This window comes from Pseudopipra pipra, chromosome 19 (genome assembly GCF_036250125.1).
Source record: "Pseudopipra pipra isolate bDixPip1 chromosome 19, bDixPip1.hap1, whole genome shotgun sequence".
In the NCBI taxonomy this organism is placed as follows: domain Eukaryota; kingdom Metazoa; phylum Chordata; class Aves; order Passeriformes; family Pipridae; genus Pseudopipra; species Pseudopipra pipra.
This window is the reverse complement of record NC_087567.1, coordinates 344,456-372,444: the sequence shown is the minus strand read 5'-3', so window position 1 is coordinate 372,444 and position 27,989 is coordinate 344,456. Positions and strand designations below refer to the sequence as shown.

The following is a 27,989-nucleotide window of genomic DNA, read 5'->3' as shown; positions in this document are numbered from 1 at the left end:
GGTCTAGATTTCAGATGACATATTCAGCTGCTTTGAGATAGCTCAGTTTCCGTATATTTCATGCTATACAATGAATCCTATTTTCCTCACCCTGTTTGCAACCAATTCTTGCAACCTTTCTCATTATAGGTACAAGATCCTTAATGCCTCAGCCATTCCAGAAGGCCAATTCATTGACAGCAAAAAGGCTTCAGAAAAGCTTCTTTCCTCCATTGATGTTGACCACAACCAATATAAATTTGGCCACACCAAGGTAAAGCCCTTGTTGAAGAGTAGGTATAATTAATGGCAAAATATTTTGTTTGTTGAAAGTATTTATTGAATACAAAACCAGCCTTCATGATGATTATAAACAAAGTACACCACTAGCAAGAAGGAGTACAGAAAACTTGTCTGGTTCCTGTGTGAGAGGCAGTAATGCCAGCCCTCAGAAACACACTACCAGAATGATCTAGCATGGCTGCAACTAGATTTTCCCCTGCCAGGTGAACACATTTATATCAGTGCATGTTAGACAGGCTCAGACAAGTTTGGACAGTCCTATTTTTCAGGGGATTTAGGTACACAAAGTCTATCTTCCATATCCAAAGCAGTGTTAGGTGAGACACTGATTCTCTCGTCAGCACAACCAAGGCAGTGCTATCTCTGGACACAAACACAACCACCTCCACTACTAAACACACACAGAATCATAGAATGGTTTGGGTTGGAAGGGACCTTAAAGGTCATCTGGTTCCATCCCCTCTGCCATGGGCAGGGACACCTTCCACTAGACCAGGTTGCTCCAAGCCCTGTCCAGCCTGGCCTCAAACACTTCCAGGGAAGGGACAGCCACAGCTTCCCTTGGGAACCTGTGTCAGTGTTTCATCATGCTCAGAGGAAAGAATTTCTTCCTAATATCTACTCTAAAGCTACTCTTTTTCAATTTGAAGCCATTCCCCCCTTGTCCTGTCACTCCAGGCCCTTGTAAAAAGTCCTTCTCTATCTTTTTTGTAGGCTCCTTTCAGGTCCTGGAAGGCCACAATTAGGTTACCCAATTCTCTGAACCTTTCCTCAAAGCAGAGGTGTTCCACCCCTCTGATCATCTCAGTGTCTCCTCTGGCCTCTCTCCAAAAGTCGATGTCCTTCTTGTGCTGTTCCCCAGGGCTGGATCAGCTTTGCAGGGGGGTCTCACCTGAGGGGCAGAGGGACAGAATCGCCCCCTCCCCTGCTGCCCACACTGTGGGATCAGCTCAGGGCATGGAGGGTTTCTGGGCTGGGCCATGTCCAGCCTCTCTCCCCCCAGCACCCCCAAGTCCTTCTCCCAGGGCTGGGCTCCATCTGTTCATCCCTCAGCCTGGATTGATCCCGGGGGTTGCTCCAACCCCAGTGCAGCACCAGCGGGTGGTCTTGTTAGACGGCATGAAATTCCCATAGGCCACTGCTTGAGCTTGTCCAGATCCCTCTAGATGGCATCACCATGTATGCTTCTCAAGCCAGTTCTAAGAAAGTTACAGACCAAATCTTGAGCCTGACAGAGAAGGGTAGAGTACAGCAAAGAGACAAAGTAGGATATAGTACTAAGTTGAAAGTTGACTCTTTAATTTAATAACTATTGATGAGCTAGATCTTCATGACCTACACTGGAGCAGGCACTAAACAACACTGCAATAATGTGATTAGATCATACAGAGCGATTTGTCATGAATCACAGGAACACTGAGGATTTGAATACTGACACAAAATTTCTCCAGCTGTTAAACCTTTACTTTTCCAAAACTGACTTGTACTACCCTGCATCAGCTGTCAATAGCCACGTATCCACCTAAGCCTCAAACTATTTGACTCTCTTTTATGTTATAGGTGTTTTTCAAGGCAGGTCTTCTGGGACTCCTAGAAGAGATGAGAGATGAGAAGCTCGTGAGCCTGATCACTCACACACAAGCTATGTGCAGAGGGTACCTCATGAGAATTGAATTTAAAAAGATGAATGCAAGAAGGTAATATAAGAAAACACTAACGATCATACTGTGTCAGACCAAGGGTCCATCAATGCAGTGTATGGTCTCAGACAAAAAACTGTCATTGGAGAAGAACCTTAGAAAGTGGGAACAAAGCAATTATAAACTAACAGCTTCCTCACAACAGCCTCACAAATTCTAGCAGTGGCTGTTTAGCAATTAGATCATGCAGCTGGACCATGATACTTAGTATTTAACTAGAAACCCTTTCTCCAGAAATGCACTTACTGTTTTCAACCTTTAAAGAACCCTGTGACAGAAACAGACAACTGAACAAGGGCTAAGGTTTGTCTGATTTGAACATGTTGTCTCATCATTTCACTGGATCACATTGGTTTTGTAAGGAATGACATACAACCACTCTGCTCTACTTTTCTTTAATTTCCTTTCCTGGCTCCATCATCTAAGATGAACAATTCTACCTTGTACAGAGAAGGTACTTCATCCTTTCAATTCCATACTTTCAGCTATTCCACATGCAAAATTTAGAGTGCAGGAGCGACAGCACTAGGCAAGTCAAGCAAACTTTCTCAAATGTTGTTGACAAGTGAAAGCTTTAGGGGGAGCAAGGCTTGCATAAATGTACAGGATGCTCTGCCAACCAGCTGCTTTTATTTGTAATACTGTGCAGCATATATTTAGCTCAGATGTTTCTTGAGCCACACATAGTTTCTAAGAATTCAATAACTTACTGAATTTCTCTGCAAGGATTTGTCTAATCTCCCTTTGAGCATCAACATCTTTTTGCATTCAATACCATTAAAAAGTTTCTTTTTTTTCAGTTTCTGTTAATAATTTCTAATATGACATTCGCTATTTTGAGTGACCCCAAAAGCATCAAGCTACTGTTTCCACAATTGACAGAAACTGCTAGATTTGTAATCTCAGCAGGAGTACTTCAAGGATTCAGTTTTCACTCTGGTATATACCTGAGCACTTGCATTTTCCTTGAGACTGAGGAAAGTCTCAGAGACTGCCAGCCAATATGCCAGAGAAGTTTGTCTGTTTTGGGGTATTTCTCCTTCATGTATCATGACATAGTTGTCATTCAAGTTACCAAACCAGCCATTCTGCAATAAGGGCCTAGAAATGACTCTTTAATAAAAGCAAGGGAGGTGACGAAGAAAAGTCTTATGCAAAAGTTCTTTGGGGTAAATGCTGATGCTTTGGGGTAAATAATGAGAGTATGTTTCCAGCTAAAGTCACACACTCTCATAAACTGTTTTCATGTGTTTTCAGAGAATCCATTTACATCATTCAGTACAACATTCGTGCATTCATGAACGTCAAACACTGGCCCTGGATGAAGCTGTACTTCAAGATCAAGCCCTTGTTGAAGAGTGCAGAGTCTGAGAAGGAGATGGCCAACATGAAGGAGGAGTTTGAGAAAACCAAGGAGGAGCTTGCAAAGTCTGAGGCAAAAAGGAAAGAACTGGAGGAAAAAATGGTGACCCTGTTGCAAGAGAAAAATGATCTGCAGCTTCAGGTCCAGTCTGTGAGTAACTTCCATTTTCAGATTCACCCCATTTACTCTTACTCTGCTGCTCTTTCCCTTCCCTTTTCCATTGTCCTTCATAAACAGATATGTAAAAGGAACACTGCTTTGTATCTGGTCTTTTCACTTACATCTAAGCAAAGTGAGCACAAAGCACATAAATTAACACCAGTAGGAATACAGGAAGTTCCAACTGGACTCCTAGATAAATCCACTTTACCATTAAGCAATCACCAGTGGAAGAATCAGACGTCCCACAGTATATACAATGTGATCCTCACATTGATATGTGTCTGATTCTGGATGAAATATATGCTGTTTCCACATCTGCTGATCATTGAATATGGAGCCAGGACAGGGGTGCTTTTCTGTCAGAGACAGGGCTGAATCTGTGCAAACTGCTTTTCTCTGGAATACTGCTTGACAGAGACTGAAATTGCACATGTCAGGTTCTAATAGGTAATACCAAGGCCAAAGGCAGTCTGGTGCAAGTTGACCTGTCACTTGTTGTCATGTGCTTTTGAATCAGTTGAGTTTCAGCAAGAGTCCTGTATTGTTTCACATGTCAAAGCTTTTACCTGTATCTGCTAAACATCAGATTCATTATCTGAATCCTTCTTCAGAACTTAACCTCACTGAATTTTCCGAGTTTCTTTGTACCTTTCCTGGTACTCAATGCTCTGTTCTCCCAAACCCACCCAGTTTACAAGCATTTGGGACTTCAATTTAACACCTTAATTCATAGAATTGTTGAGGTTGGAAAAGACCTGTAAGATCTTCAAGTAAGTCCATCAATAGTAAGTCCAGCACTGCCATGTTCAACCCTAAACCATGTCCCTAAGTGTCACATCCACACAAGTTTTGAACACCTCCAGAAATGGTGATTCTACCACTTCCCTGGGCAGTCTGTCCCAATGCTGACCACCCTTTCATTGAAGAAATTCTTCCTAAGATCCAGTCTGAACCTTCCCTGGTGCAACTTGAGGCTTGTTTCCTCTTGTCCTGTCACTTAGGAGCAGAGCCCAACCCTCCCTGGCTCCCCCCTCCTATCAGGGAGCTGGAGAGAGAAATAAGGTCCCCCCTGAGCCTCCTTTTCTTCAGGCTGAGCCCCCCCAGCTCCCTCAGCTGCTCCTGGTGCTCCAGACCCTTTCCTAGCTCTATTCCCTTCTCTGGACATGCTCCAGCCCCTCAATGCCTTTCTTGTCGTGAGGGGCTCAAAACTGACCCCAGGATCTGAGATGCCTCAGCAGTGCCAGCAGAGGGGTCAGTCACTGCCCTGGTCCTGTTGGCCATGCTATTGCTGACACAAGCCAGGTGCTCCTGGCCTTCATACTCATCTGGGCACACCTGAGCTCACGTTAAGCTCCTGTCACTAACACCTTCAGGTCCTTTTCCAGCTTTCCAGCCCCTCTGCCCCTAGCCTGGAGCACTCCGTGGGGTTGTTGTGACCCAACAACAGGACCAGGCACTTGGCCTTGTTGAAGCTCACGCCTTGGCCCCTCAATCCAGCCTGTCAAGATCCCTCTGCAGAGCCTTCCTGCCCTCCAGCAGCTCAACACTCCCACACAACTTGATATCATCTGTGACCTTGCTGCAGGTGCCCTCTGTTGTCCTAGGAGACAGCAGATACCTGTTCTCGTATTCTGCCTAGAATACATCAAAGTAGCATTAATTTAGACAAAATTTTATCTGTTAATCATGTGTCACAAAATGTTAGCTATAGTGAAAGTTGCAGGCTACAATCTAGGTTGAGCTTGACCCTATCTTGGCTGAGAGATTAAAGAATGATGGGAACCAGATTAGGCTCATGTGAATAAACTGGGGAAAGACGGTCTGACATATCATTAGAGTTAAAGGAGCTTATTAAAGACAGACTCATCTACTGTTCTATGAAAGTTGACTTTGAATGCTGTATGTTATACAAATCTAAGACCATGCTTCCATGATGGTAGTATTCCAGTTTTCTGCCCACCTATTTATTTTACTAATTCCTTGCAAGCTCCTTGTTACGACTGAACCCTGTGAGTCTATTGTATGGTATTGTAGTCAAACTATTTGACCAACTAAAAGGAAGTGTCTCTACCATGGGATTATAGTCCACTTTTCTAGCCATGGCTGAACAGGATCATTTCCTCATGATTGAATCACAGGCATTACTGCCCTGACTTGTGCAATCAATTTTGTGGATATGGAACTTGAACTTGTTGCCTTTTGTCATTGTTATGATAAATATAATGAGCATTCAATATGTTCTGACAGGAGAGTGAAAATCTAGCTGATGCTGAAGAGAGATGTGAAGGACTCATTAAAAGTAAAATCCAGCTGGAAGCTAAAATTAAAGAACTGAATGAAAGATTGGAAGATGAAGAGGAGACAAATGCTGAACTGACAGCAAAGAAGAGGAAACTTGAAGATGAGTGCTCTGAGCTGAAGAAAGATATTGATGATCTTGAAATGACTCTGGCCAAAGTGGAAAAGGAGAAGCATGCAACAGAGAATAAGGTGACAGAGAAATTGGGGAATTATTCTTCCCCAGACAGTTTTCAGAGACAGCTGTCAGTTTTGTGGAAAGTTGCAGTCATTCTTAAGTGTTCTGAACAGAAGTGAGATGTCCCCAAGGCATGGGTGAGAGGTATTCTCACTTAATCAGCTCCCAGAATTTTTTCTGTTAAAATTTTAATTTTTTCTTAGGAACGATATATTTTCTGTGACAGTTCAAAAAGAGTTAAGAGGTTGTTATGGTGCTTTATAGAGAATTTTCATATTTGCCTATTTGCAGTCTTAAGGAATCAGTATATTTGTGTCTCCTGTGCATAATGGAGGACTATGATGCTTGTGAGCAACTCAGCATAGAACAGCTATGCTGGTTCTTTCTCACATGCACGAGAACTGATTTTGCAGATGTTAAATGTTTTCTTATGATGTATTTAAGAAGACCAGTTTTCAGCTAGGATATCCTTCCCTTCCATTGACCTGATGATACAACGAGAGTCCTTCCTGATTTGTGGTGTTCATACTGTCAGTGTAGCAAGGACGGTCTATATCAAGTGGTCATTAACTCATTTATCTCCCAGGAAATGCACATGTACATCTCTACAATCGATATGAAGAAAGAGAATTGAGTTATATATGTTAGAATTCAAAAGTCCATGTGTGTGGGGACAGTGTTCTGCCCTGCTGTAGAAACAATGATGGCAGAGCTGTAGCTACAATGTTGAGTTCCCTCCACTGCCATTACTGAGATCAATACCAGATCTTGTTTGCAATTACAGATGTGTTGGACATTGCTACACTAATGCCTAGAGAAAATCTAGCTAGTGGTGGGTATTAGGATGAGGGAGTGTCCTATAGGATATCAGGGCCATTTCCACACTTAGCAGCATGGATTTTCCTTATCTTTACTGTCAGGCTTTCACATTCAAATGTGACAAATGGGAAGCAAGGATTAGGCAGGCTAATGCACAGACCTGATGCATTTGAGATAACGTTGCTGATGTGCAAGGCTCTATTGAAGTACAAGGAATTTCCAAGATAAGCTAGCAGAGCCCAGTTAGAAGCCCCTCCCCTAAACATGTGATTGCTTGTTCCACAGGCATAAGGGTTTTTGTCACGTCATTGTGTTTCTTTCAGTTTTACAGAAAACTTAACATATCTTTGGTTATGCTTGCCACTTGATCATATCTTTTTAAATAACCTGACTTGCTGAGAATTTACAGCTGTTTTCATAGCAAAATATCACATGCAGGAGAGACATTTCTTGAACAAGAGCAATTCAGAGGGCTTTTGTAAATCCCAGTGGGAAATGCTTTCAGAGGCAAGTGAAGATCCAGAACATGTTCCACTACAGAATTCAGTAAGATAGGACTGGGGGTCAAAAATAACTAAAGCAAGAATTCCTACAAGCAGAACCAGAGAGGTCAGACCCTGAGGCATGACACTTGCTCCTGCCCTCATCACAATCAATATAAACATACTGTGGAGAGTTGACTACCTTCATGCAAGAGCTTGCAAGGATGCACTCACTGTGTTCTTGGTGTGCCATTTCTCAAGGCATCCCTTCATAGTATGGATGCTGGCTGTCTGACAGGTTAAGAATCTTACTGAAGAGATGGCAACTCTGGATGAAAATATTTCTAAACTCACTAAGGAGAAAAAGGCCTTGCAGGAAGCCCACCAGCAGACGCTGGATGACTTGCAAGTTGAGGAAGACAAAGTCAGCACACTCACCAAAGCCAAGACCAAACTGGAGCAGCAAGTAGATGATGTAAGTAAAAGTTTTCAATTTCTGTATACAGATGCTCTAACATATTAGAAGAGACTAGAAATCTGTAATTGGGAGTATAAGCAACACCTAAAGTAATTGAGCCAGTTCTAATAATTCCAGCTAATTAACAGGGAATTGTAGAATGCAGTATATTTTTCATGTTCATCACTGGGCATTTCAGCACTGTAGACTTCTGTAACCTGATTTAAACCATTAGCTGGAGCAGGACACCTGTGACAGTTTGAAAGTTGCTACACAGTTATTTGTGTGTGCATATACTCCAGGAAGTTATGAATACTGGGAATTCGACCATATTTAGCGGTCTGTATGCTAGAGACTGCAGCCACTGGAAAATTTTAATTTCTGTTTTTTTAAAAAACTTTTATTTCTACTGTGCACAGCCAAGCTGTGGACAGCTCAATGACTGAAATCAAATCACCATGGCAGCTCTGATCTCACAATGAGAGAGTAGCATAGGTGGAGATAATCTGATTGTTTTCTCTATGCATCAATTTCCAACTTAGTTAGATTATTAAAACAAGAATAGTTACTTTCAAAGTAAAATTTATGTGTTTCAAAGTATATTATATGTGTTTTAGCTTGAAGCATCTCTGGAACAAGAGAAGAAACTGCGAATGGACCTTGAGAGAGCAAAGAGAAAACTGGAGGGTGATCTGAAAATGTTTCAGGATTCCGTCATGGATCTGGAAAATGACAAGCAACAGATGGATGATAGGCTAAAAAAGTATTGCACTGACTTCTTATGCTCTGAATTCTGAAATTCAGGTTTTATCTTAACTGTATTGCATTTGCCCTCTTGTTCTTTAACAGAAAGGATTTTGAAATTAGCCAGTTGCAAAGTAAAATTGAAGATGAACAGGCTCAAAGTTCTCAGCTGCAAAAGAAAATTAAGGAGCTTCAGGTAAAGTCTAAAGAGTTATTAATACTTCTAATAGCAAGAACAAGTTTCTTAGAATTAAATAATATTTATTCTTACACCATTCTACAAAAATATTTTCTCTCAAATGAATAACCATTAATATGGACTCTGCGTGCTGTTCCCATCTCAGGGCACTTTTACAGTGACTCTGGCCTCTAATCATACATAAATATGTAGGAAATGTTTTAGGTGAAGACTGTTATAGGCTTTAAAAATGACACTGAGAATGGCTTTTCTAAGGAAACAACAGAATGTGACATAATGTGTCATGATCAGGACAAAGATCACCTTCTAAAAGCAGAGCCAGAAGACAGCTCTCTTCAGTGCTATTATGCCATGACTGCTCATCTCAAAGTTTCTTCCATCCTGTTTGCTGATGGAGATGGGACATTGTTTTGTTCTGGCTTGCCCTTTGGAAAATTTTCAAGAAATTTGCACTGGTTTACATTTTCCAGTGACACCACCTCTATTTCTTCAGAAAAGTGCAATTCTAATTTCTTCACAAAACAATAAATCCATTCTGAGCTGTAACATAAAATGAAGTATCAGATTTTACATTCACTGTTGTTCCAAAGCTGAATATTGCATGTCCTAGGACCCAATTCAGTGAAGTTTCTAATGGTGCTTTTCTTTCTACGCTTCTATAAATGGATGTGAATGTTTGCTCTTTATCCCTTAATAATAATTTCAAATCTGTTTATTCAGAAGTCCTCTTTTAACCAATTAACTCTCTCAGGCCCGTATTGAGGAACTGGAGGAGGAAATCGAGGCCGAGCGAACCTCTCGCGCTAAAGCAGAGAAGCATCGGGCTGACCTGTCCAGGGAGCTGGAGGAGATCAGCGAGCGCCTGGAAGAAGCAGGAGGGGCGACGGCAGCTCAGGTGGAGATGAACAAGAAGCGGGAGGCAGAATTCCAGAAGATGCGCCGGGACCTCGAAGAGGCCACGCTGCAGCACGAAGCCACGGCTGCCGCCCTGCGCAAGAAGCACGCGGACAGCACAGCTGAGCTGGGGGAGCAGATCGACAACCTGCAGCGCGTCAAGCAGAAGCTGGAGAAGGAGAAGAGCGAGCTCAAGATGGAGATTGATGACTTGGCCAGTAACATGGAGTCTGTCTCCAAAGCCAAGGTTGCTGCACAGGAAGAAATGTTTCTCATCATTACCATTGTTGTTCTGAACAACTGGATGAGCTGAAGGAGATGCTTTCTGTCTCTTCACAGAGCAATCTGGAAAAGATGTGCCGAGCTCTCGAAGACCAGTTCAGTGAAGTCAGAACAAAAGATGACGAACATGTGCGACTAATTAATGATCTGAACACACAGAAAACACGCCTACAGACTGAGAATGGTATGTCCCCTGATGAGATGTAATACTCCCATGTCAAGTACTTAAATATGCTGCCTGAATGCCTGTGTATTTTGTAACATGTTCATTACTCAGTGATCTGAACAAAACTCACAATGTAGAATTTCCTCCTGGTGGCAGTCATACAAATGCCACCCAAGGAAACATAAAACCAAACCAAAAGAACTGTCAATCAAAATGAATGTGTGAGTTTGTGATCAGTTTATCTTCTTTCCTCTGATGCCAGCACAGCATTTCTCTTTGACAGATTCTCCTATCGGTGGGAATGATATTGCTTCTAACCCTTCAATTTACCACATTATATCTTGTAATCACTTTCCACATGGCTAGCTGCTCTCATTCATTTGTTTTATGTCTCATATCTCTGTCTAAAAAAATCAACTTCTTCTCGTTAGGTGAACTTACTCGGCAACTGGAGGAGAAGGAGTCCTTGATTTCTCAGTTGACTCGAGGCAAACATGCTTTCACTCAGCAGATTGAAGAGCTGAAGAGGCAACTAGAGGAAGAAAATAAGGTGACTTGCTTTCATTTGGACTGACAACTTGTAAAATAAATAAATGCACTAAAAAAAACAAATTAGATTTCTCCTCAGAGAAAGGTGGTGACATCAGAACAGTGAAAATTTTGGACTGTGCCTTGTGGTATAATATAGAGAAGAGAAATCAGAAATTAAATAAGGAAGAAAGTTTAAGTCCTTCTCATCAAGACTTCTGAAGTTCAAAAACATGAGAGAAGTGAATAAAATCAGCTCTGTGTGTCTGCCTTACTGCTACTGGAAATCCTTGAGGCAAAGCAAACAGCAGCAGCCAAAAAAAGGAGATAGAGCAGGAGTGCTTGCACCTTCTCTGTCGCTGGATTTATTCTATCTTTTCCTGAAGCATTTGGTGCAGATGTGTTTGAGAGGTGGTGTCCCAGAAAAAGATGGACAAGCATCTGACCTTGTTTAATAGCATCAAGTTTGAAACACAGAGTCCCTAATGCTATTCATTTTGTTCCTTCTGTTGCTCTAGCAACTGTAGCAGGGAGATATGAAGCGAAGCTTTGATCAAACTGCAGTAAAAAAAATCCAGTCACACATTGTTAGCGTTTTGACAATTTGTATCATTTTAACTATCAAGGCCAAGAACGCCCTGGCCCACGCCCTGCAGTCCGCTCGCCACGACTGTGACTTGCTCCGGGAACAATATGAGGAGGAGCAGGAAGCCAAGGGGGAGCTGCAGCGCGCCCTGTCCAAGGCCAACAGCGAAGTGGCCCAGTGGAGAACCAAATACGAGACGGACGCGATTCAGCGCACGGAGGAGCTCGAGGAGGCCAAGTACGTGGGGAGTGGGATGGCCTGGAACAAGTAGAAGGATATTTAAGTATAAATGAGTATAACTGAAGGAAACCAGAATACACCTGTAGTGGGAATATGTAGAGCAGTGTGCTTTGTAATGTATTAGGAGTGAAAAGCGGAGTGAGTAGACATTTAAGGGAGGAGTAGAGGTCGAGGCTCAAGAGTGTCTACATAAGAGAATTCCAATGCATTAACTATTGAACTAACCACAGCAGTTGAAAAATCACATTCTTTACACTGCCAATATTGAAAGTGTATTTCTGGTCCCTCTCCACATTGGTACAGTATGTACTTGGGTACGTATTCTCCCTTCCTATGCACCACTCCAGAGTGCTGTGTCATCCCAGGCTCTTAGCACCACAGCGTTCTATGTTGCTCTCCCATTCCCAATGCCTTTCATGTCCGTTTTCTGAGGTCAGAATTTTCCTTTTCTCAGTGGTGATTTTCTCGTTCTGCAGGAAGATGCTGGCCCAGCGCCTGCAGGACTCAGAGGAACAGATTGAGGCTGTCAATGCAAAGTGTGCTTCACTGGAGAAGACAAAGCAGAGGCTGCAGGGGGAAGTGGATGACCTGATGATTGACCTGGAGAGGTCAAATGCAGTCTGTGCAGCATTTGATAAAAAGCAGAAGAATTTTGACAAGGTTCATTCAAAAGACCATGCCAGATCTGAACATCATTAGATATTTGATAGGCCAGGACAAATTCTGAAATTATCAAAGTTCTACACTAACAGTAAGATAAATTGCATCTTACCCAAAGCAAAGTTATAGTAAGGACCACATAATATGACATATGGTAAAGATAAAGTCACTGTGTAAGTAAACCCAGATGACCGCAACAAATGATGAAGTAGCCTTCTGATAGTTTTTGAAAGCACGAAATCTTTGCAAGGGAGACTGGCAGGATCCATATGTAGTCTTTGGTCAAGCAGACTGAGCAAGTACTCACATGTCAGCTATCAAGTCCTGACTTTTGCCTGGTGCTAGTCTGCCAGCCTTGTATTTGGGTGAGGCAGAGCTTCAGAGTCATGTAATGTTCCAGCCTGCATTGCCTTTACTAATATTTAAAAGAATCTACACTGTTGGACCAAGTTACGGATGTTGCATACCCCTGTGCCTTGGTCTAGCCTTGTGTGAGTGAATTAAGTGACTGTACTAAAAAGGATGCCTTACATAGCCGTGGTATCAAACTCAGGAGAGAACCAGTAGACTCCAGCCTTTCTTGTTGGAGTCTTCTCCTGAGTCCAGGACCACTGGCTCCTGCAGTAATACAAAGGCTCACACATCCTTATTTAGACCAACCACAGCGTCCAGTCTGGTGTCCCATCAAACTCCTGCCTGAGAGTCTGGGGCATGCACTAGTGCTGGATGAAGAGGCACATTTAAGTAGATTCCACCAAAACAGCCAGAGTATGTATCACAGCGAGTTGATTGTCACAGGCAGAGAACAGTCCAAAGCCAAAGACTGCAAGATAGGTCATGCCTCTTGAGTTCTTGTAAAGGTGCAGAGACAGGAGTGTTGCAGAACAGGTCATTCTTCTGTTACTCCAGGTCGTGGCTGAATGGAAGCAGAAGTACCAGGAGAGTCAGGCTGAGCTGGAAGCTGCCCAGAAGGAGTCTCGCTCTCTCAGCACTGAGATCTTCCGGATGAAGAATGCCTATGAAGAAATGCTTGACCAGGCTGAGACTGTCAGACGAGAGAACAAGAACCTCCAGCGTAAGTTCAGCTATCTGTCACCAGGAATTCACCATGAGCCCTAAGATGCTTCCACATCTCTGGACTACCAGAACTCTGCCTCTTCCCAAGGTTTTGTTCCTTATAATTTTCCATAACGGTAGCAAATTTCTTTCTTGTTCAGCTGATCATAAAGTCACCTGCAAACACATGCCTACAGCTCATTACAGCATCCTACTTCCTCCTCCTTCACACCGTCATGATCCCACGCATGGATAGGGACCAAATTAACTGAATAGACAGAAATTATGATGATTCTAAGTTTTTTCAGATTACTTCAGTCAGTCACTGCCACTAGAAAAAATCTGGAGGGCTGTTATCTGTCTCCTGATTATTGGAGGTTTATGCAGCTGTGGCACAAGGGATTGGCATTTAATAAGCAAACTATCTGTACAAAGGAAATACAACTCAGATCCTTTTCGTGAGCTGAATGGTCACTGGGGACTGTCTCTGGACATGTAATTTCACTACCCAGAGGAAGTTGACATTATTTTCTGAGCTCATTCCAGTTGGTCCCTCTCATTTTCAAATTGCACACTGAACTGTGTTCAAACTGCACACTGAGCAGGTTATCAGAAATAAAGATTGCACATGAGAGAAGTGTGCAATTAGCTCGGTTGGTTAAATCTTGGAGCTAATAATTCTAAGGTCAGAGGTTCAATACCCTACCCATTCACTGAAGAGTTGGACTCGATCCTTATGGGTCCCTTCCAACTCAGAATATTCTGTGATTTCATGATTCTGTGATTTCTCCTCACTGCTTCATCCCATTACATCAGTTCTCTTCCGTCACTCCCGTTGCCAAAGAACAATTGCAGGTGCCACTGATAACATTATCTAAGATGAGAAGAGTATGTGTTTTCTGGTTGCAGAGGAAATTTCTGATCTGACTGAACAGATTGCTGAGTCTGGAAAAGCAAATCATGGGCTGGAGAAAGCAAAGAAGCAAATTGAGCAAGAAAAGTGTGACCTACAAGCAGCATTAGAAGAAGCAGAGGTAAGTGTCCTCAATAAGGTGCTTGCTTTCAAAGAAATCAAGAATGGGGAAAATTTAAATATATATTTTATATTCCTGATATCCTTAAACTGTCCCAAAGGTGCAGCAAGAAAGCACAGACAGACCAAATAGCTCAGGATCCGCTTCTCTTCCATATTAATGTGGCATTCCTTGCTGTACTACCATGCACAAAAAACCTCAGTCCCAGACTAAAATTGAGTTCATTTTGCATCATCTGTTTGAATTTGCTCCCATAGAAAGCTGAAGAAAAGTAATTTGTACTTCAAAACACTGATAATTTTTGTTTTCTAGTCAAATTAATCAAGGATGTATTCCAAGAAGGTCTAACCAATACTCGAGTTTTCTCAATGTCACCCCCTGCTCAAAGCAAGCTGAATGCTGAAGAAAATTAAGACAATATTTCTTGAGTTCCTCCACTTCGAATGAGTGGGAGTCAGTAAAATGTTTAAAGAGGAGTCAGTTCACAGGACATGCGTTCTGATGAACATGAAGAGGTTGCTGGGGATCAGCTGAATCTTGGAGTACACTAGTACACTGTCATGCTTTGCTGGCACAGGCTGTATGCCAGGTCCCACAATTCCATGATTTTTGTCTTCCTTACTGTCTTTGGCTATCCCTCAGTTCTCCATTGCTTCAAATCTTACTTTTTTTTTTGCCATTCCAGGTCACATTGTAGCTCCTTCAGTTCCCTCTTGTCTGGGTTCTGCCTTCTATTCCCTATCTGCCCTGCCTGTCTCTTGGAAAACGTTTTATACTTCTGCATGACCACATCTGATTCTCCACAAAATGTCTTTGAGAGCACTTCATGAGCTGTCCACGGTATACCTACGGCATACCTCAAAAACAGAATTAACTTAAGTTGGACAGGATCTCTGGAGGTTTTTAGTCCAACTTCCTGGTCAAAACATGGCCAACTTTGAACTTATATTAGGTTGCTCAAAGCCTTGTGTAATTGATCTTTATAATTTTTAAGGATGAATATGTCATACTATTGCTGGACAGCCTTCTCCAGTGCAACACCATTCTCATGGGAAAACACTTTTATCCTCATATGCAGTCAGGATTTCCCTTGTACCACCTGTTGACTGTTGCCTTTTGTCATTTTGCTGTCCACCACTAAGAAGAGCCTCACTTTATTTTCTCTGTAACTTCCCTTAGGTAGAAAAAGAAGTATAAAACAACTGGCACATCTCTAGATCTCACTAGATGGGCGGGCAGTAGGAGAAAGAGGTATTGGTCATGAAATCCATCTGCTCTAATTTATGCATCTAAATGTCATCAATCTAATCCTGAATTAGTCACCATAGGCTGATTCTAGAAGCAAAAAGGAGAAACAGGCATCTCTGGAGAGTTTCTTCTTAAAAGGGATGCCAGGGCTACATCAACTGTTTCATTCTCTGGATGTCTTATTTCTGTCCACCGGTTGTAAAGAGCCAGCTTCAGGCTTTTAACTCCTTTTAGCTGAAGCTAGATGACACCAGTACCAGAGGGAAAAGGCTGTGTGGAAGGGGAACATGCCCACACAGTCACTGGAATGGGACTAAGGGTAGAGTCCCTAAGCAGAATTCATCATGGAGGTGCAAGAGAAGGCAAGCTGCTTCTGAGCAGGAGGCTTGGCTATCCTATTTTATGTTTTCATATGATTTGTTATCTCTGCAGTGTCAAAATAGCCCTCAGTGCCCAGACCTTGTGGTATTGGAGGCATTTCCCTAAGGAGTATTATTCCTAAATTACCATTTAATATCCAGATGAGGTACAGTGACTCTTGAGTATGTGATAGCAGTTTTTTCAGTACTTGGCCTTTTCTAAAGGTCCACAGTAAGGCAAATACACCTGCCCTGCTGGCTGCAAAGAGTCACATTTCTGCAAGGGCATTTCCCTCCAATGGACACTGCAGAGACAAATGATAATATTTCAACCCTGACAGGGCTCTTTAGAGCACGAAGAGGGAAAAATCTTACGTGTTCAGCTGGAGCTGAACCAGGTGAAGTCAGATATTGATAGAAGGACTGCAGAGAAAGATGAGGAAATTCAACAGCTGAAGAGGAATCACCAGAGGGTATTAGAGTCTATGCAGACCACGCTGGATGCTGAGATCAGAAGCAGAAATGATGCTTTGAGGCTGAAAAAGAAGATGGAGGGAGATCTGAATGACATGGAAATACAGCTGAGGCATGCCAACTGTCAGGTAGCAGAGACACAGAAACACCTTAAAGCCGTGCAAGGGCAACTCAAGGTAGGGACCACAAGGCTTCTGTCCCACAGGTCTTTGCCATTCACTCTGCTTGCCTCTGAGTCTCATGGTGCTTTCCCCTCCTAAGGATTCCCAGCTCCATTTAGATGATGCTTTGAGAGAGAATGATGACCTGAAAGAGCAGCTTGCCATGGTGGAGCGTAGGAACAATCTGATGACAACAGAAATGGAGGAGATGAGAGCTGCTATGGAGCAGACCGAGCGAGCCCGGAAGGTTTCTGAGCAGGAGCTGACAGATGCCAGTGAGCGAGTGCAGCTGCTCCACTCGCAGGTATTTGGCATCTCCTAGTAAAGGAGATACCATAGGCATATGGGAGTGGCACAAATGGGGTGGGAATGACCTGTCTTCTGACTGTCCCAACAGAACACAAGCCTCCTCAACACCAAGAAAAGACTGGAAGTGGACATTACTCATTTACAGAATGAAGTCGAAGACAGCATTCAGGAAGCCAGAAATGCGGAGGAGAAAGCAAAGAAAGCGATCACAGATGTGAGTCCTCTTGCTTGCCTCCCTTCCATTTTATACTACCATAGTCACTTTTACACTTTAGAAAGGTATGAATCACGTGGAGGAGAACCAATTCTTCAACAGAAAGTATCTGTGACACACAATTCCTCCCACATGGACCTCACACAGCCCTGCCCCACTGCTTGCCACAGAACACCCCTTCAGAAATGGTCCTCATGTCCTGCTAGCAGTCTGTATTGAAGAGGCATCTCCTCTCCCCTTTCCCAAACCCATTCACTTTTGCTTCCAGAATAAATGTAATAGACAGGATAGAACAGATGGTGGCAAAATTGCAATAGGAAAAGAGTTATTTGGACCGAGGCCTGTTTAGACACAGTACAGAAAAGCAGAAATTAAAGCAAAAATCATACACACTTCTATACAAATGCTAGACATGTAAGAAATAAAAAGAGAGAATATAAATGTTTCATTTAAATAAGACTACAGTTTCACAGCATCAGAACTACCAACGTTTAGGACCATCTAGGACAGGTATATGGAAATGAAACAGAAAATAGTGACACTATTGCATCAAGTCCTGGTGCACCAGTGTCTAGTCCTGCAGTGCTGCGTGTCCCCCTGACCTCTCTGCTCTGCCACACTGGGAACAGCTACCCATCCTGGGTCCTGAGGATCTCAGCAGGCACAAGCTTTTCAGTGCAGTTTGAGGTACTCGGTCATTTCATTGGCAAAAATTGCTTAGTAGTCTGCCTCTGGCAAATTTAGGCACCAAATAGCCAGACACTCATAATCACTTGGGAGCCCAGAGACACAGAGTGCTAGCTGGTGATATTTCACAATATCCCTAATTTTCAATGACTTGAAAAATAAAACTTTGGTACCAAGCCATTTGCATGCCTTAATTAATTTTTTCTTTATGTCAACCCTGCCTGTTCTCCAAGGTGAAGCCGTTTTAGACTTTGAGGAACAATGATCCTCTTTGTATGACAGATCCTTAGCACAGCTGTGGGCCCTGACTGAGAACTTGCAGGGCCACACACCAGTGAGAAGCTGGGTCTTGCTCCCAGGGACACAGAACTGCCAGGATGGGGAGGCGTATTTGTAACACAACTGTGCCCTACAACCAGGCGGCCATGATGGCAGAAGAGCTGAAGAAGGAGCAGGACACCAGTGCCCACCTGGAGAGGATGAAGAGGAATCTGGAACAGACAGTGAAGGACCTGCAGCACCGTCTGGAAGAGGCCGAGCAGTTGGCTCTGAAGGGTGGAAAGAAGCAACTCCAGAAACTAGAAGCAAGGGTATGGTGAAGACTTGGGTAGCCTGAGGTGAAGTTTCTGACTGGGCTTTTGATTGCTGGAACCTCTTGTGAGGGTGGCAACAGGGACAGCCCCAGGTATTCCCAGCAGGTTTGATGAGAGCTACGCCGACTAGAAAAACATTGCACTGTGGGCAAGGAACTTGAGAATGACCTCATAAACACTGAGTGGGCAAAAATGGGGGCAGATAAACATAACGTGGACACAGACAGTAACTTTTGTCTAGGGAAAAATAATTTAAAGCATACTTACTTGGGGATGAACTTGGAACTGAAAAATACAGCCCAGACAGGAAGGAGATCGCAGTCTCATCCAAGATAGGTCTCAGAAACTGTTCAATGTGCAGTAGAAGCAAAGACCTAAAAGAGAAAATAATTTGGGCTTCATTAGGAAAGGCGCTGAGAACAAGACAGAGAGCATCCTTGCCACTATATTAAATATACCATGTGTAGTTTTGTTCTCTGTAGCTCAAGAAGGATCTGGGGGTGAAGGCTTATGAGTATTGACAAACAAGACTAGGACTCTGCTATTTGAAGAGACCAAGACATCTTCACCTGGAGATTAGTTTAAAATAAATAAAAGGAAGTACTTTACAGAGTAGGCAGTGAAATTCTGGAATGTGCTGCCATGAGAGGCTATAGAGGCAGATGGTAAAAGGCTCAAAAAGGGAGTAGAAATCAGCAGGTTTATAGACATACTTAAGGGAACAGGCATAGATATGCCACACTTTACACTTCTAATCTAACGGCTACGGAAACTGGACAAGTGTGAAGGGAGTAGACAGCAGCCAGGTTCCCATGCTGTCCCTAAATAGTATATGCTGCTGCCACTCTCAGAAGCAGAGCATTAGGCTAGGTGGACTACTTGCCTGACCCACTTATTGTGCTCTTCAGCTGTTTCTGTTTCAAAATACAGCACAACTGATTGGGAATTTGGTGCTCTTGGCTTTGAAAGGAAACATCCACACAGAAATAAAAACACTGGAATTCAGGTTTTTCTCATACACATTGCAGAAGAGGGATGGAGCATTTGGGAGGTTGTTAAGGACTATTCATGAGGATGAGCTGGAGTCAGAGATAACAAATGAAACTGATTTTCACCATTTACCTGGTGAATATTGATAGATCCTCCCTTCTCTGTTTCAATTTCTTCTTCTCTGACAGATTTAAGCCTAATTCTGATTATAAATGCTCTAAGTATGCACAATTTACCTTTCTATATCCTTTTATAAATAACTATGGATTCATACACTATGTCACAACTAACATAGCATGGTGAGCATTTTTTAGCTAGTCTAGACCCAAGAAGCAACTACGGGAATCTGCCCTGCTCTGTCTGGCACTTTCTCTGCAGCCTTTATCTGCAAAACTCTGGTCCCCAGGATCCTACAGCAGGATCAGCAGCCATTCTTGGCAGCTTGCTATCTTCACCGTAATTCTGTGTTTCAGATTAATGAGTTAGAAAATGAGCTTCATGCTGAGCAGAAACGAGGAATAGAGTCTCTGAAAGGAGCTCGCAAGTACGAACGAAGGCTGAAGGAGCTCACTTACCAGGTATTGCAAATCCTCTGCCCTCTTATGTGGATGACCTCGGTCCATGTTCCAAAGCTGACATGATTTTCACTTCCTACAGTCTGAAGAGGATAAGAAAAATATTCTCCGGCTCCAGGACCTGGTGGACAAGCTGCAGTTAAAAGTGAAAGCATACAAGAAACAGGCTGAGGAAGCTGTGAGTGCAGGTCTTTTTTCAGTGGGCTTGGGTACAGATTTCCAAAAGGTCTGGGCTCTCTAGCTCATTCAAATATTTGAATACTCAGTTTGACAGGGCAACAATGGCCACTGCCTTTGAATATCCTTTATTTTATAAAATTCAGCTCAGAACAGAGTGGGCGTAGCTATAATTATCTTGGAACTCTTGCACCTTTGGAGCCACACATGCCAATTTTCCCAGCTGGAACTGAGCAGGACTAATTGCTCTGTCCTCCAAGGGGTACTACATAGAAATGCACAGGGTACTGGCCATGCAGGTATGTACCTGTGAGGCTAAACCAGGTGACATTTCTGTGGCACAGCCACGGGTGTTAATGGTAACAGGGCAATGTCATTTGTGTCTGTGTCACTGACAGTGCTGTCTGACTTCCAGGAAGAACAGGCAAACGTTAATCTCTCGCGATGCCGCAAGGCCCAGCACGAGCTGGAAGAGGCCGAAGAACGAGCTGATATTGCCGAATGTCAGGTTAACAAGTTACGAGCCAAAAGTCGTGACATTGAAGGCCAGGTGAGTTGTAGAGATGCAGAAAGGGACCATTCCTATGCAGCCAGTGTCACAAAGGCCTCTGCCCAAACACCTTGAATACAGCCATAGCTGTATTCCTCTCACTCTTTCACTGGAGTGACCTCAAGGCCAAAAACTGGCACTTATTCAAAACCAGTGTGTTTTGAAAGTCCTTTCGGTGACTCCCAAGAGTCAGACCAAATATGATTGGGAGATAATATCTCTTCATCAGGAAAATGGCAGTACATTTGCAATAGCCACAAACCTGAAACAAGTCCACAAATAATTCAGTTGCTCCAATATCCTCTACATTATCTTCCTTTTTTTATATTTAGAAATCAGAGAAATGAGGTCCATGACCAGAGCTGTGGCAGGCTCCCTCCTGATATGGACTTCTGTGTATCCAGCAGATACCCATTACTTTCTTCAAATAACTCACTACTTTCTTCAAGTAACCAGGTGTGTGTGTAACTAATACATTTAGCCAACCCTAAGTAGAAGTTGTGAGAAATAAAAATAAACCCGACTAATGCTCAGGTGACTGTAAGGAGTATTGATTCACTACAAGATGGACAGTGAGAGTTTGTGACTGGATGCAGCAGGATTGCCAGTGGTTCACTAGGGCAATGGGAGCCCATTCCTGTTTTTTTTTCCTCAGTTTTGACTCTCCTGGTTGAGGGAAGCTAACGGTGAATTAGGGAAAACACAGAGAAGATCTCTGTCAGGCTGTAACCAGGGTCTTGAGCTGCTCTGTTCTGCTGCCTCCGCAGCAGTCCCTGGCATAACCCTGCGGGGACTGGGACAGCGGCTCCTCCGGGCAGCGCGTATTTGCGGATCTGGCAGGAGCGGAGGGGGTGAGTGGGGATCAGCGCCCGACACCGCGCGCGTGTGTGTGTGTGTGTCTGTGTGTGTGTGTGTGTCTGTGTGTGTGTGTGTCTGTGTGCGCCTGTTCGTGTGTCTCTGTATGTCTGTGTCTGTGTGTCTTATGCGTGTGTGGGTGTGGGCTGTGGTGTGTTTGAGGAAGGGAGGGAAGTGGAGAGCACCCGCTCCATGCAGGGGCGGGAGAAGGGGGAACGGAGCGGATCTCCTCCATACAGTGCGAGTCAGACGATTTGCTCGACACGCAGAGGAGGGGAGGGCTTTGCTCCTGGTGGGAGGGAGGTGACTTTGCCATAAGCGCGGCTCGGCCCGGCCGAGCCCCCCACGAGCCGCCCCGGGGGCTGACGGGACGCGGCGGGAGCCCCGCCAGGACCAACCGCTCTGCCCGAGCGCGGCGACGGGGGCGCTGCGGCACCGCCGGTCCGAGGCCGTGAGGGACGAGTGTGCGGAGTGAAGGGTGTGTGCGGAGCGTGGGGTGAGGGTTGTGCGGCGTAAGGGGTGTGCTGGGTGCGTGCGGGATGAGGGGGGTGTGGGCCCGCCCGGGTCGCACCCGGCGGCTCCGCCCGAAGCGGGGTCAGACTCGAGCCTCCGCCCGCCCCCGGAGCCGCCGGGAGGCCCCGGCGCTGCCGCCCCATCGGCGGAGCCGCCCCGGGAGCAGAGCGAGGGAGGGAGGGAGGGGGACGGTCTGGCCGCGGTGCCCAGCACAGGCCTTTGCTGAGCTGCTCCTCCTTGTCCGGGAGAGGACACAGTGTTCGAAGCACACCGACAGCTCCAGGGGCTCATTGTGAAGTGTCCTGAAACGCTCCTGAACTGTGACAGGTGATCCCACAGACTGCTCCTTCCTGCTGCTGCCCAGCGTGCCAAGGCACAGCCAGTGCTGGCTCCAGGGCCGTGGTCATGCCGGGCTGTGCCGGGTGGCTGTGCTCAGCTGCGTGGCCCAAGTGACAGCTAGTGGCTCTGGCTGCTCTCGGTCCCATTTCTGTCTCCGGGCACCAGTACCGTCACCCCACACCCACTGGTCACCCCAGCCAAGGCTCCTGTCTTCTCCCATTCACATTCAGCACTCAGTGGCCCTTCCTTCTGTGTCATTCTTTTCTCCTAGTGTATTGATCTGCATCAGTTTTTCCCCTACACTGTGTTTCATTTGAGTTTCTGTCATCCTCCTGTGTTTTATACCCTGTCATCACTGCTGGCTGTAGTCCACGTGCATCCTGAGTGGCCATTCGTCCTGTTCGCATTTAGAGTCCTTTGTGCTGGTCGAGGCTCTCCAGTGTGTTGTTTGCTGCGCCCCATCAGACAGTGGTCTGCCATCTCTGCCTGTCAAGCTAACAAAAATCATCCCATTGTTTCATTTCCCAGCTGTGTGGCTACCTGCCATCACTGGCTCTGGCTTACATGTTCTCCAGCATGGCATTGTGTGCTGTCAGAGATGGATGTGGACAGCCAGATCACAAACACAGCAGTCTGTGATTTGAACAGTCGTTTTGTCCAGCCCCCCAAACTCCATGTCCTGCCCACACTCTCACATGACACGATGCAGTTTTCATTGCGCAGCTGTGCACATTGGGACCACGTCTGCCCCAGCCAACAAACAGTGCTGTGATAAGCAAAATGCTAGCTGACAAATCAGTAGATTAGCAGGGTTTATCCTTTTGTTAAGTACAGACCTGTTCTCAATAATCTTATTTGTACATAAAGCAAGAAAAAAATGGAAAGAATGAGAAACAGCTCTTGCATGGGAGTTTTGTTCTGTGGGAGTGTTCTTGGGGCTATTTTTTGATCCATTATGATGATGGCTGAAAACATATTTATAAAGCTGAAAGAAAAGCCTTTGTCTGAAAATTTCTTTGCACTCCCAGAAGCTTCTAGATGTGCTTTGTAGTTGTCATGAGATCTACAGAGCCCTCTGAGTCCTTTGCTTGTCCCAGTATATCAGGAAGGGAGAGGCAGTGGGGTGCCCAGATGCATGAGCATGGCCCAGGAGCCAGCACTGGCTGTACCTTGGCACACTGGGCAGCAGCAGGAAGGAGCAGTCTGTGGGATCACTTGTCTCACTGTAGGAGTGTTTCAGTATAGAAGCCTGTTAGCTTCATTGGCTTCCTTTTGTGACCACAGACCATGCCACCTCCAAAATGACAGCACACACTCGTGTCATCTGTTCTTCAGAAACTGCTCCCTGTTCAGCCATGTATCTCCACACAGAGAGAATGAGAAGGCAGGAGAGAGGTGTGGAGCCTCCAGAGCCTGGCAAGGGCCTGAACAGAGGTCTGTGCTCAGCAATTCCAGTAGCAACTCTAGACTGTTCCCAGCTCAGTGGTTTTTGTATTTCTATATCTCTCTGCTTAGTTCTTTGCACTCACTTTATAGGATATGCAGGTGTGTTTTAACATTCTGAAGAGAAGCAGGCAATTCTGGAAAATAGAAGGGGACAAAAAAAGAGTCTGCCTCAAAAAAAATATGGAAAGCTGGAAGGAAATTGAAATAGGATAACTGGTGGGTTTTCAAAATAAACTTTATTTATTTCTTTAAGAACAAGAAATGTACCATTTTTCATTTAGTTGAACCAGAGGTAACATGAGATATAAATTATCTCTTCTTGTAGGAATTAAAAACCTCTTTATTTTAGAACAGTAACAAATTAGTTGATTACAAGAGCTGGAGCTGTGTCCTACCTCAGTGTATACAAAGGATAATTCTTGCTAGTATGCCTATCTGCAAAGTCAAAAGAAGGATTAAAATGCTGATTTAAAACCACACAGAGCTCATCCCCTCTAGGAATGGTGCCTGCTCCTCCTTTGAGGTCCTAGGGGAACAGATAGAAGTGGGATTCATTCCAGTGGCCTACCAGCTTCTCTTTCAAGCCTGCAGGACCTTTTGCTAGGAAAAGGGTAATTTGTGCTGAGTTACAGCCCCTTTGCTTATGTCTGTGACTGACATCAGAACTTCCTGCAGAAAATTAAGATTTCTCAGGTATGAAACAGGGCTACCATGTACCACCCTTGCTCCATATTTGTATTAGTATCACATTCAGCATGAGAGGAATGAGGGTTTAACTCTTTAATGACATGATAAATTTGGTCTAATTCACCTCATATATTTGTTTCTATTCTCTGAAAAATAAAATCGCTTTATTTTTTCAACCTGGAACAAAACAACTCCATGCGTCAGTTCAAACTGGGGATTGATTGTAGGGTGCAGCCCTGCAGGAAAGGCCTTGGGATTCTTGTGGAAAACAAGTTGGACCTGTGTCAGCAGTGCTTCCCTGCAGCAACAACAGTCATGGGATTGCATTAACAAGTGGTCAGCAAATGGAGGATGTGGTTATTCCCCTCTGCCTGGTACTGGTGAGGCTGCATCTGCAGTATTCTGTGCAGTTTTTAGAAAACTCCCCCATTATATGGGATATGTTGACACACTGGAGAGGCTCCAACAACAGCCCCAGTATTGGTGAGCAGGAGCATGTGCCATGTGAGGAGATGTGATGGGGGTTAGGTTTGTTTGGCCTGCAGAAGGGAGGGCTGGGGGATCTCATTGCAGAGACACTACTGAAAAGGGAGGTGAGAATTCCGATGCATCCAAGCTTCTCCTGCAGGTGAAAGAATGAGAGGCAATGGTCTCATGCTGCAAACCAGGGAAATTCTTTTTCAACAAAAGGAGCACATTATTTACCAGGAGAGTGCTGCAGCCTTGGGAGAGGCTGCCCAGAGAAGTTGTAAAATCTCCATCGTTGGGATTTCCAGGATACATGTGGACAAAGCCCTGAGCGACTTCAGCCAGCTTTGAAGTCAGCCCTGCTTGGAGTAGGAGATGAGACCTCAATGTACATTTTTCACTCATTCAGCTGGACTCACTAATGTAGCAGGAAGCAAGTTGCATTCTGCTGTTTAGGGACTGATCAATTCACTGGAAAGGCCAGAAGCACTGATGTGGTACAAGGCACATGAAGGTCAGGACCACGCAGGGAGCGGGGAGGGTGGTGGTCAGGGAAGGACAGCATGGGAATGAAGCCTCTGTCTCACACACTGTCCAAGTGTGAGAGCCACCTACTTCAAATCACCTACTTCAGCCTGTAAGTCCTCAAAGTGGTGATTCCAGTGTTGTCTTTTTTCCGTTACATTTTTACAGCATAGATTTGTAATCTCCATCACTGGAGACATTCAAAAGCTGTCTGGACATGATCCTGGCCAACTTGCTCTAGGAGGTCATGCTTGTCCAGGGTATTTGTACCAGATCACCTGCAGTGTCATCTCCAGCATTCCCTTGTAACCTCAACCACTCTGTGATTCTTATTTTATCTGTTAATTTTAATATTCTGTCCATCTCCAGCCACTCAGCTTCACTCACAGGAGCATGCTTCCTTTCATCTATTGGTACTTCTGACCCTTGCTTAAACACCCAAAATCCTTGAGAAATTTCAATATCTGATAATAAAATTTCTAATAAATTTTAATCCAATTGAAAAACTGTTTATTTTATGTATTTTTTCTATGTATGGTTTACATATCTGGAGTTTTGTTACAATTACATCATTAGGATATGTCACCATTTGTTTTAAATTTTCTTGGTCATCTTCAGCCCCAGATTGTTGCCCTTCTGAGGCACTGGAGTATGAGAACCCTGTTATCTTTTCTTTCCATGATGTTGGACAAGGGGCCACAAATTAGAACCATCCCTATTAGTCAGAGAAACACACTTTTTAGAAACTCTTCTTTCTGCACTTATTCTGACCACAGGAGACTGTCTGATAAAATCCTCTGGATACTTCCTTCCTTTCAGCTGAGTACCCAAACCTCACTAGATATTTGAAGTGAATATCATTGTGATTTTTTGATACCAGTATGGATCCCTGCCTCAGATATTCCCTACAGCCAACTTCAGAGTCTTCTGGGCAGCCCAAGGTCCAGGTGTAGCTTGCAGGGGGTCAGGAATAGTGACCTTACTTTTTTCCCACTGACCCACTGCTGTTGGCAGAGAAGTAGAGTATACTGGAAATATAAGCAAAGGGACTGGAGAGAGTCCTCTGTGCGGGCTGAGAAGAATGTGGGAGATGGACGAGTTGCTAGTTGGATCCTCATTGGAAAATGGAGTGAGGAAAAGGTTGGCCACATTGAGCAGGGCTCTGCTGGGTCTTTGTCTGAGGCAAGTGGTGGATGTGCAGCACCCTTTACAGAGACAGTTTGCTGCTAATCTGTTGATTCTAAGTGTGTGTCAGCAACAGGAGACTTTAAAGATTAAAGCTTTCAAGGGAAAACTAATGCTGAGTTTCCAAGACTTTATGAGATTGGATCCTCATCTTCAGTACTACTTGGGATGAACATAGTTCTTGCGTAATTCTTAGAGACTTTTCTGTATGAGTTATTGTTCATGAGAGAATAGCAGCTTTATACACAGATGGTTGTAGAACAGAGACACCATTGAGAGGCAAACACGGAGACATCTATGTCCTGCAGATACAGGCGCGCACACACACACACAGATCAACAACTTTATCCACAGAAAGCAGTCAGTCCTGCTCAGTGCGGTCAGGCAGAATCTCTACTCTTTCATGACATAAGAAATCCCTGATGGAATTCAAGTAATGAGCAATTCATGCCAAAGAGGAAAGCTTAGTGTCAGGGAAATACCAATGTCCAAACTAGCACACGCTGAAGGAGTTTGGCCGGAGGGCTGCCTGATTGGATTGCTCTTCTTAAATGGCCAGAAGCCTAGTTCTCCATGAGATCAAAAGAGAAGATCAGATGCTCTGGACCCAGCGAGCTGTTGCAGATTATATGGCAAGCCCAGATCATACCACTAAGACTGATATTAAGCCAGAGAGAAGGATGTTTGAAAAAAGGTTTGGGTCCTTTCATCAGAGTCCTCTTAGGATGTTTTCCTGCTTTTCCAGTGCCTCTCCATGTAATCTTGGACAGGTCAAAAGGGACCTGAAAGTAGGTCGTGCCCACATCTTCATATGCACGTAATTTTCAGTTCAATGGTTTAGGTTTGGACATCAATGCAACTCTTAGGTCATTGGGGGTGGGTTGAACAGATAAAACAGGCAAGGGACAGGTTCTAAAATATAGTACCTGCACTGGAAATCCTTGATACAGAATTTTATGGGTGCCAAAATTTTGCATGGGCTCAAAACCTAAAATAACTACCCTAAATAGTGCAAATGATACCTCCTCTAATGGGGGAAGACCTGAGCTATCATTTGCTGCAAATAAAGAGGATGTTCTCAGAAATGTGTCTCTGCAACTGTCCTTGTCCCTAGACTTCTGCTATAAGATATTGCTGGAAACAGGATAATAAATTGTACAGTCCTATCCAGAACTATTTGTCTTACACTGGTGTATAACACTTAGAAGCTGAAATCCAAGTGGTCACGGTTTGCTTGTTATTTTATACTGTAATTATACAATTTATAGATAATTTCTTCCTTTCAATGACTTTTCCATTTAGCATGAAAAAGTTAAACGTTCAATAAACCCAAAAACCTTAAACATTCAATGGCCTACTGTTTATAGATCTGGAAGAAGAGATGACAAGGCCACAGCATCTGCTCTAACAAAAATAAATGTTTAGGAATCATTGAGGTGGTCTAAAGTCAGGCTTATCCTCTTCTTTGCGAGCATCCTGACCACCATGAAGTGCCCTGCATGTT

At 44.1% G+C, this 27,989-nt stretch overlaps 1 protein-coding gene and 2 long non-coding RNA genes across 4 annotated transcripts in view; 2 read left to right on the top strand and 1 right to left on the bottom strand.

The window, feature by feature from the left end:
- Positions 1-20,357, bottom strand: part of LOC135424384 (uncharacterized) — a 53,899-nt gene extending 33,542 nt beyond the window's left edge. The window contains exons 1-4 of one of the 2 annotated variants that reach the window (XR_010435182.1): positions 19,741-20,357; positions 18,443-18,549; positions 16,113-16,273; positions 10,468-10,558 (exon numbers count right to left, since the gene is read on the bottom strand). This is a non-coding gene — a long non-coding RNA (uncharacterized LOC135424384). The remainder of the gene's footprint in view (positions 1-10,467; positions 10,559-16,112; positions 16,274-18,442; positions 18,550-19,740) is intronic. The other variant, XR_010435181.1, reaches the window with a different exon arrangement.
- Positions 1-20,557, top strand: part of LOC135424383 (myosin-1B-like) — a 32,579-nt gene extending 12,022 nt beyond the window's left edge. The window contains exons 17-37 of the mRNA XM_064675575.1: positions 130-253; positions 1,843-1,979; positions 3,240-3,495; positions 5,755-5,997; positions 7,583-7,759; positions 8,359-8,504; positions 8,591-8,681; positions 9,436-9,825; positions 9,918-10,044; positions 10,458-10,576; positions 11,181-11,377; positions 11,857-12,040; positions 12,950-13,115; positions 14,006-14,130; positions 16,079-16,387; positions 16,473-16,676; positions 16,770-16,895; positions 18,002-18,172; positions 19,639-19,743; positions 19,823-19,918; positions 20,333-20,557. Coding sequence (XP_064531645.1) covers positions 130-253; positions 1,843-1,979; positions 3,240-3,495; positions 5,755-5,997; positions 7,583-7,759; positions 8,359-8,504; positions 8,591-8,681; positions 9,436-9,825; positions 9,918-10,044; positions 10,458-10,576; positions 11,181-11,377; positions 11,857-12,040; positions 12,950-13,115; positions 14,006-14,130; positions 16,079-16,387; positions 16,473-16,676; positions 16,770-16,895; positions 18,002-18,172; positions 19,639-19,743; positions 19,823-19,918; positions 20,333-20,542 — 3,703 coding nt within the window. The 3' untranslated portion in view covers positions 20,543-20,557. The remainder of the gene's footprint in view (positions 1-129; positions 254-1,842; positions 1,980-3,239; positions 3,496-5,754; positions 5,998-7,582; positions 7,760-8,358; positions 8,505-8,590; positions 8,682-9,435; positions 9,826-9,917; positions 10,045-10,457; positions 10,577-11,180; positions 11,378-11,856; positions 12,041-12,949; positions 13,116-14,005; positions 14,131-16,078; positions 16,388-16,472; positions 16,677-16,769; positions 16,896-18,001; positions 18,173-19,638; positions 19,744-19,822; positions 19,919-20,332) is intronic.
- A 428-nt stretch (positions 20,558-20,985) lies between these two features.
- On the top strand, positions 20,986-25,806 carry LOC135424385 (uncharacterized). The gene is made up of 2 exons (XR_010435183.1): positions 20,986-23,608; positions 23,711-25,806. It is a non-coding gene; the product is annotated as an uncharacterized LOC135424385 (long non-coding RNA).
- Positions 25,807-27,989: the final 2,183 nt, after the last annotated feature.